General features: G+C 36.7%; 2 protein-coding genes across 3 annotated transcripts; both read right to left on the bottom strand.

Moving 5' to 3' along the window:
* Nucleotides 1-109: 109 nt before the first annotated feature.
* LOC132621346 (uncharacterized) lies at nucleotides 110-2,362 on the bottom strand. The gene is made up of 4 exons (XM_060335575.1): nucleotides 2,110-2,362; nucleotides 1,913-2,020; nucleotides 1,070-1,144; nucleotides 110-684 (listed from the first exon to the last, which is right to left on the bottom strand). The coding sequence occupies exons 1-4, from the start codon at nucleotides 2,241-2,243 to the stop codon at nucleotides 453-455; spliced, it is 549 nt and encodes a 182-aa protein (XP_060191558.1). The 5' UTR covers nucleotides 2,244-2,362; the 3' UTR covers nucleotides 110-452.
* A 733-nt stretch (nucleotides 2,363-3,095) lies between these two features.
* On the bottom strand, nucleotides 3,096-8,307 carry LOC132621345 (calcium/calmodulin-regulated receptor-like kinase 2). Of its 2 annotated transcripts, none has more exons than XM_060335572.1 (8): nucleotides 8,124-8,307; nucleotides 6,638-7,025; nucleotides 6,138-6,291; nucleotides 5,122-5,248; nucleotides 4,324-4,406; nucleotides 4,170-4,241; nucleotides 3,836-4,039; nucleotides 3,096-3,735 (listed from the first exon to the last, which is right to left on the bottom strand). In XM_060335572.1, the coding sequence occupies exons 2-8, from the start codon at nucleotides 6,961-6,963 to the stop codon at nucleotides 3,442-3,444; spliced, it is 1,260 nt and encodes a 419-aa protein (XP_060191555.1). In that variant the 5' UTR covers nucleotides 6,964-7,025; nucleotides 8,124-8,307; the 3' UTR covers nucleotides 3,096-3,441. The 2 variants fall into 2 exon arrangements, with proteins under 2 accessions (XP_060191555.1, XP_060191556.1); XM_060335573.1 differs by lacking the exon at nucleotides 8,124-8,307 and adding an exon at nucleotides 7,782-8,045.
* Nucleotides 8,308-8,390: the final 83 nt, after the last annotated feature.

Genomic DNA, 8,390 nt, shown 5'->3' with positions numbered 1-8,390 from the left:
GTTTGACCAGGTATACTGGAATCAAAGGTGAATTAGCACTGATTGGTACTTGTTAATAAATGAAGTCATGTAAGTTTGATATTAGTGCTGCCAAATATACTGCACATCATAATGGAAAATTAGCATCTGCCATCCATATCTACAATAGATTTAACTCCAAGTAACAAATCTGTGATAATCAACAAAATCATGATGCATATATTACAAATGGACAGAGTGAACCAAGTTATTTCCATTCGCTAGAAATTGCAACGATACGTTCTATTAAACTTTGCTGTTGAATATCATGTGTCTGTTACATAAATCTTCAACAGTCTGCAGGAGCAAAAATGTAGAGGGGTGGTACAAGGCAACCTAGCATGAGGTAAACCTGCCGGGACCCGTAGTGCTGGACAAGATAAATGTGTTCCGTTTCTGTCATTCTAATTGCCTCAAAAATCGCTCACTAGTCATCAATTCATTGCATCATAATCATCTAACTTGTCGTTGTACTCCAAGACCTTTCTCCTAATCTTGGATGTATCTACCCAAGTGATGAAGTCCTCCATATTTCTTGTCACAAGAAATGCTGGGTCAATAACTGTATCAGGTCCAACTCTAATATGACCTTGCTCTATATATGTCACTGCTTCCTTCATGTGTTCAGCAAACTTCAGCCTCACCAAGATAGTGGACAACCTACGCCTGTGAAAGAAGAATGCATACATGTCTTTATTACCAAGACCAATATCATGCAATAACACAATTCCATTTATGACCAACTAGTGGTGACTTGCAATGTTGTCTTAATTAACAACCCAAGAAGAGTTGCAAAATGATTGCTTGTGCTTGGAAGATAAGTAGGTGAGATAGTGTTTTTCGTATGCACATACAACTGCATAATATTGCCTTTCAGATAGAGATTTTTTTTTTCTTTCTGTATTTGCATAATATTGGCATGAGACGAGGAGTTTAAAGGGAGTGATATCGTTGGTGATGATTCATATAACCGCCCCCCCAACTTGTTTGGGATTGAGGCATAGTAGTAGTTGTATAGAACTGCATAATATGAAATATAGAGCTCACTGACCTGCAGAAGGATGACACAGATAAGTTGTCACACACAGCTAAGCTTTTCCTTGAAGTTATTACGCCCATGTTATACCTGAGTTAAGGAGACATCTATCAGGATTTGTAATCCAGTGACATCTGTGGCATTATTAAATAGAGACAAGGGGAATAACAGCGCACAGGGAAAATGATTTGAGGAAAGATTTTCAGCACAAGGAAAACCGGGACCAATAAAACCTTGTCCCTCAAACTAGAAAAGAGGACGAGGGGAAAAGTTTTGTGCACATATATTACGCTGCTAATCATCATCTATGCATTAAGTTCATAGATGATACACTAAACGCATAGAAATCAAGCAAAAAGGATATCACAGGCAGAGATAGACTTAGTCATCAACCGTTTCAGAAGAAATCAGATGTTTGCCTAGTATCTAATGTTCATTAATTGACAACAAAAGCTTTGTAGTTGGAGTTATTCTATAGCTACGACAAATTAAGATCTATCACTCGTGCACCATTGTCTTCTTATCAAGCCATTGACTATATATTCTAAGCAAAACTGTAGGTCTAAAGTAATTAGCCTACACAATGAAGGTTACAAGTTGATATCCAGAGCTAGAATTTTCAATAAGGGGAGTCAAAATATATAGGAATAAGCACACAAAGAAGCCAATGGAATTCAACGCCTACTTTATATACATAAAAAACAATTTCATAATTTTTTGCCCCCCTTCCACCCCCCCTAGCTCCCGCCCATGTATGTATGTAATAGCTCTTGCCAAATAAAATTATCAGGGGGCTCGAAACTTGATACTTGAAATTAAAATTAAAAAACCATAAATAACATAAGCTAATGCACTCACAGCTTTTCTAGAAGGGCATCAGTCATGTCTATTCTATAAGGATCTCTTGGGTCCATCTGCTTCAGTATATTCACTAGCTTCTGTGCCATTCTGCACAAACTCGAGTACCTAAACAACATACATAAACAAAAACAAGGAATTGGCTTTATACAACAATAAGACATACCCTTTTTTTTTTTGAAGAGAAAAAGGCATACTTTTTGTAGTCATCTCTGCCAGTAACGTGGTAACGGCGCATGACATTAGGTTCTCTGTGACCGCCTTCTCTCTTCCAATCAAGAAAGTTGACCTTTTTCAGAAGCTTCTTTTCATGAAATTTGAGCTTCCTCATCTTGGCAACCGATTTCGAGCTATCTCAGGGGAAGGGAAAAAGCTTCGCGATGACACTACTAGGTTAACCTAACGAGGAGGAGCAGGAGGAGATAGTTCAGTGGGTTGGTCTTGCGTTGGACCGATGGAAACAACATATAGAGGCCCATAACAACACTGATTGTTTTTTTGCGCAGATTGTCCTTCATTTGGTGTGCTCTTTAATTTTTGTCTTTTAAATTCTGTCCTTCACCTAATACCCCACCCACGTTGTGGGTTCGAACCCCAACTCAATAATTTTTTTTTTTGTAAATTTTGCCCATTTTGAGGGACAAAAATTAAAGACCACCCCCCAGCGAAGGAAATCCTGCAAATTGCCCGTAAAAATTGGGTGGGATAGCCTCTTTTTGGACTGTTATTTAAAGTTTAGCCGCTACGTGAAATGTAACTAAAAGGTAGCCACTTTTTAATGTGAACGATAAAATATAGATAAAAATATCTCTAACTAAACACGGTAAGCTTCAGGAAATTTGAGAATCTTAGTAGTTCAGTTGGTTGACTATTTGAATTTTCACCTTGTTGGTGAGGGCGCAATTTCCCGACTTGTAATCCCCTTTTCCATTTTCCATTCCCCTTCCTCCTATGTAATAATAATAATTTTTAATTTTTTTTTATACCAAACTCCATAAAAAACAGAGTTTTTTCGTGATTTAATTAGGAAATTTTTATCCAAACTTTATTTTTGCATTAAAATGCAGTTAAACGTTGAGTAATTTTGAAATAATAATTAACCATTAGTTAACGATTTCAATGAACTAAATATAACCATCAAAATACCGACCCAAATGTGACTTACGCAAAAACAAGAACGAAAGGAAGTAGCAATCCACGTGCGGATATTATTGCTCGTGCTTTACACAGGGATATAGCATGGTAGCCGCTACATGAACAACCTTTTTTACAATATCAGTTGCTAAAGGAAATTTTTTAAATAAGCGTGACTAAATAAGGTGGAAAGATGAAAACATGTTACAATTTGTTAAATTAAATTAATCATATAAAAAAACCTTTACCTTGTTAGTGTATATAACTTAAACCATATAAAAAAAATTAAAAAAAACCCGACACTCTGCATGATGCTTTGATGGGTTTCCTATATCTTTGATGCTGCAAAAATAAGCTCAAGCAATGAAAGACAAAGTGCTCAGGGTTGTAAATAGTCATTCAGCTTCTCTCTCATTAATACTGGCCATGTTTCTTAATTCAACCTGCTGATTTTCTATCCTATCTGCCATTCTTGAACTGGTAAAGGACATGGTATCTTCTTTGACAAGGCGCCTCTGTCTTATTTTCAGTATTGCATGCGAAATTTCGCCCATGGAAGGACGCTTTCTAGGAGTTTTGTGTATGCATTTATGAGCAATTGCAGCGAGACTTCTCACTTGCTCTAAACTGCATGTCCCAACAAGTTTCTTGTCCAGGATCTCGTCAACCCCATCAAAGCTCATAGCCGCCTTCGTAGATAAAAAATCAAGAACAATTTTTTAAAATTGAAAATTTGCATCCAAAAACATAAAAAAGAAGTATCTGCGTTGAGGTGATCTGAGAACTTACAAGATTTACATATTCCATTAAGTTCTGATGTGGATGAATAGCTGTAATCAGTTCAAAAAGGATAACGCCAAAGCTATATATGTCGCTCTTTGTTGTAAACTTGCTTGTGGATATATACATTGGATCTATGTAGCCATATGTACCTTTAAGGCCTGAGTTCCGTCCATCAAACACCTCTTCCTTTGACAGCCCAAAATCAGCAACCTAGTCATAAAGGAAGAGGTAAAAACTCGGAAAGACAACTATATCGGCTTATATGCAATGGAAGTAAGTTATTAGTGATCCACTGGCAGCTAATTCGCTTATGCATGATATAAACACCTAATCCACAGACCTTAGCTCTAAGAGATTGATCTAGCAATATATTGGCAGACTTCAAATCACGATGTATCACTGGGGGAACTGCCTGTTGGAAGAAATGTGAAGCAACAATAAGTAACCAGTCTTGTGACCATGGAAAATGGAAGTAAATTGGTCAGCTAGCCTACCCCATCGTGGAGATACTCAACGCCATGTGAAACATCAAGGGCTATTTGCAACCGGTCTTCCCAACTCAAGGTGTATTCCTCGCCTGAAATGTGCAGAACAAAACAATTTCATCACCTCTTCATAGTCAACAAAATGGTAAAAAATAGAGAAATCACACAGAAGCTCCATTGAATGTATGACCATAGAGACAATTAACATTCAGATTCTTTTCTGTTTACTGACCATCCACTCCAGATTCCTTTTCTTTTAACCGATGATTCTACGGGAATTAGCAGTCCAATTGCAACAAAAAGAATTCTGATTTTATATATTAGATATAGTGATGGATAAAGCTGTTAATAGTTGCGGCAAAAATGATGGCAAATTGGAGGTTAAGTAATCTGAGAGATAGAAAAAACAACCACTGGAAGCCCAGCTCCTTTTTTATTTCGGTTAAGGAAATAGGATGATTTTTTATAGCAATGAGAATCTGTTGTCACTGTTCAACGTTCTTTTTATATCTTTTGTTTACTTGACTTTGGGGATACTTGATTTAAATTTCAAAATCACACCTTTGCAAATCCCTTCTTGGTTCAGTATAAGTGAATGCTTTAGATTTATCCAATAATAAAAATGTCTCTTATTCCGCAAATGATAATTACACCTCTAAATTTAGCTACCCAGAAAACAATCTTTTATGCCAATAAACACCTGCCTTAAAACTAGGAGGAGAAAGATGTCTAGAAGTTTCTCATCAATAGTTGTCCCCGTTAGAACTTAGAAGTAATGTTATCAATAAAAAGGAGCAATACACTTACTGTATAAAAGGTTTGCCAAACTTCCATTACTCATGAATTCATAGATTAACATGCGATGTCCCTTATCCACACAATAGCCCACCAAATTTACCAAATTCCGATGATGAAGCCTACCTAGAAGTGTTACCTGCAAAAAGACCCATTTAAATCAAAACTTGATCGAGAACGTTCACCTTCTCTAGAAGTACAAATAGAGGAGCATAAAGATGCATTATTATACTACTTGCGAGTTGGGAGTTAATATATTTCCAAGAACCTCTAAGACCTTCAGAACCTATGTGATAGTTTTTCTCTTTTTTGCTCTTTTGTTTTACCTTATTTACATAGGCATTTCTCCCTAAAGACATCGCAAGTAAATCCATGTTTCACCGTCATCTTAGAGCCCCTAGCTTGCAAGTCTCATCCAGTTACATTAAAGTGAGGTAACATCATCTCCGCCTTATGAGATTAAAGATTCATTTGAGATAACCCTTTTTATCCCTAAAATAAGGTGGCAGATGCTGAGCTAATTTCTTAGAGGGGCCAAGATGATAAAATCATTTTCCAGGACCAACGTACAAATTTGATATAGTTCATTAACACTGGTGAAAGAAATTGAGTGTCTCATCCAAAACCTTGAGGCAATGAATATGTAATGAGTAGAGTAACCCAAAATCTTTATAACTTCACCCACGGTTACCTCTAATGCATGTAACAGAATCTTCTCATCCAACCAAAATTCTAAGACAATTAGTGGGGTAACCTGTGAGTTTCATAGACCACTTTTGGGTAACCGTATGCATCTAATGTGAAATATTGTATATCTCGAACAAAATTCATGATTTATGTAAACGACATTTGCATGGTAAAGGAAGGAAATATATCTCAATAAAAGGGATATACGGTTACAGTTTACAGCCACTTTATTTTTCACAGTTGGATGAGGTCATGTCATACGAAACGTGCAGCAGGATAATTCTTCATAAAAGTCACAATATTGCTATTTTCCTGGGAAAAAGTAAACGAGCAATCCACACCTCTGTAAAGAACTCCTTCTCTCCTTGTTTTGAGTTGGTACCAAGAACTTTCACGGCAACTACTCCACCAGCAGGCATTGTAGCTTTGTATACTGGGCCAAAAGAGCCCTCTCCCAGGATGGTTGTGAAGTTCTGGGTAGCTTTTTGAATGTCCCTGGGGTCCCACAAAAGATCAGCCCAAGTAGTTGGCAGTGTTAAGCAGTTTAATGTGGAATTCATAGAGACAAATGTATCCAACAAAAAGCTTATTTTCACAATGCGAAGAAAAATTGCCAATTGCATCTCCAAGGCATTCTTCAAACCTGACTGTCTAACACATTATGTCTTTTTGAAGGACCAATACTTTCATTAGTTGGAACGAAAAAAAAAAAAACACAACAACAGATAATAAATTCCACTGCATTCTGAAAAGATGTTGACTCCACAAGGTAATCCCCCCCCCCCCCCCCCAAAAAAAGAAAAAAGATATTAATATCCCTTTAGAGCTATAGATTACATACTTGTAAGAGTATCTTGGTATTCCAGATGCTGAAGCAAATTGATCTTTACTAGGGTGACTCCACCAACTGTGCTGTGAATTTGTGGCAGGAAACCCTGATGTCTTAATAGCTACAGAATTCGACAGAGATGCACTAAAGTCAACGCTTGTTTCATGTCCATTTGTCCGTATTGGAAGAGTTGCTACACTTCGCTCATTTGCATGGTGCTGAAGATGAACACGCCTTGTGTACCACCGAATTCCAAAAAACACAAGTGATGCAATGAGAATTCCAAAAGCCACACCGACACAGATGCCAATAATAACTAAATCAGCTTTATGAACCATTCTTCAATCTTTTCCCAAAAGCAAGAAATTTGACCATGTTGTAAGACCAGGATGGAGCTTGGCTGTCATAACAAAGGTAAATATCCATTTGGAAGTGAAATAGTGTACCTTTCTCCAAATTAAATGTTGAAATAAGAAAAACATAAAACTTAGCAGCACATATGGTTCTTGATGATATTGGCAGAAGGAAGAAATATTACGCGTTATCAATAAATTGGTAAGTGGAGAGCACAATTGAATCAGTAGGAATATGTGTTTTTGTTTAGCAAAAAGTATATACATTGTCAATTGAATCAGCAAGGAAATACCCTCCCCCCCCCCCCCCCCCCCCCCGAGAATCATGTCAAAAGCAGCTAAAGACAAATTTCGGACAAACCTATTCCTTTTGGCGGTGACCTAAGAATTGTGAATGTGACTATTTGTTATTCTTTGTTTTGGGGAAAATCCCTAGAAGGATGAACAGTACACTGATAGTATCATTCCTTTGGAACTAGTTGATTAAAAGCTAATTAATGTTTCACGGATAAGAAAAAGCATATCTATGAAAAGAAAGAAAAAGCATATCTATGAAAAGAAAGAACAAAAGAATATCAGGTAAGCTAATCCGAAAATTTGGCTTTGCATAAGATACATTTATTGGTGGTGAATTTCAAACTTATTTGATGGCATCTAACAGTGTAAGACCACAAAGAGACCCACATTAGCACATATAACAAAAGATTGTAGCTCCAACACAGTGGTCAAAATATACCATTGACTTTCCGTGTGGAAAACGCTCTGAAATCTTGTGAAAACAAAGATTCAAGACTACTACTTACCCTTACATACCATAATTTCTTGTCTGCACAAGAGACAAATTGGATAATGTCTTATTTACTTTATTTCATGAGACACAAACAAAGAAAAAACAGTTTTCAAGAAAGCCTGCAGTCTGAAGATTATAGTAAACGACTAGATCAAACAATTCTTTTTCATTCTCCTCTTTCTACCAGTACCATCACAAAATAAAGATACTATTAAGACCCCATTTCACTGATCTAGCAAATACGCGAAAGTTAGGAATTTTCCCCTAACCCCATAAATAAAAAATTCATAAGAAGAGTACATGTAACTGAATAAGCAGAGAATGAAAATCAAGAATCTGGATGAAAAAGGCATACCTAAAGAGCAGGTACAAAAGGAGAAAATTGGGTTTCCATCAAAACCAACTACTGTATGACAAAGAAACTGTGCTACCAATTGTGGATTTAGATCCTTTTTGGTGCAAAGGAATAATGGAAAAAGCAAATGCACGCGGCTTTTTACTTTAGAAGGAACAAATGTTAGTGAATGGGTTTAGTATTATAAAATAAAATAAAAAAATAAACCCACTAGATTTCGGTGGCTAAAGGACACATTAATGAGCCCGTATGTTAGGGGGTTGAGTC

This window comes from Lycium barbarum, chromosome 12, assembly GCF_019175385.1.
Source record: "Lycium barbarum isolate Lr01 chromosome 12, ASM1917538v2, whole genome shotgun sequence".
Lineage (NCBI taxonomy): Eukaryota > Viridiplantae > Streptophyta > Magnoliopsida > Solanales > Solanaceae > Lycium > Lycium barbarum.
The sequence above is the reverse complement of the archived record's forward strand: the minus strand, read 5'-3'. Positions and strand labels throughout refer to the sequence as shown.

What these genes read in the sequence shown, in the direction of transcription:
- LOC132621346 (XM_060335575.1), bottom strand. Translation starts at nt 2,243, where the DNA reads ATGAGGAAGCTCAAATTTCATGAAAAGAAGCTTCTGAAAAAGGTCAAC. An exon ending in GGCAGAGATGACTACAAAAA is followed by an intron (nt 2,021 to 2,109) that starts GTATGCCTTTTT and finishes TATGTTGTTTAG; the next exon opens with GTACTCGAGTTTGTGCAGAA. An exon ending in TCTGTGTCATCCTTCTGCAG is followed by an intron (nt 685 to 1,069) that starts GTCAGTGAGCTC and finishes CTTCTTTCACAG; the next exon opens with GCGTAGGTTGTCCACTATCT.
- LOC132621345 (XM_060335572.1), bottom strand. Translation starts at nt 6,963, where the DNA reads ATGGTTCATAAAGCTGATTTAGTTATTATTGGCATCTGTGTCGGTGTG. An exon ending in TTGAGTATCTCCACGATGGG is followed by an intron (nt 4,242 to 4,323) that starts GTAGGCTAGCTG and finishes TTCTTCCAACAG; the next exon opens with GCAGTTCCCCCAGTGATACA. An exon ending in ATCAATCTCTTAGAGCTAAG is followed by an intron (nt 4,040 to 4,169) that starts GTCTGTGGATTA and finishes CTTTATGACTAG; the next exon opens with GTTGCTGATTTTGGGCTGTC.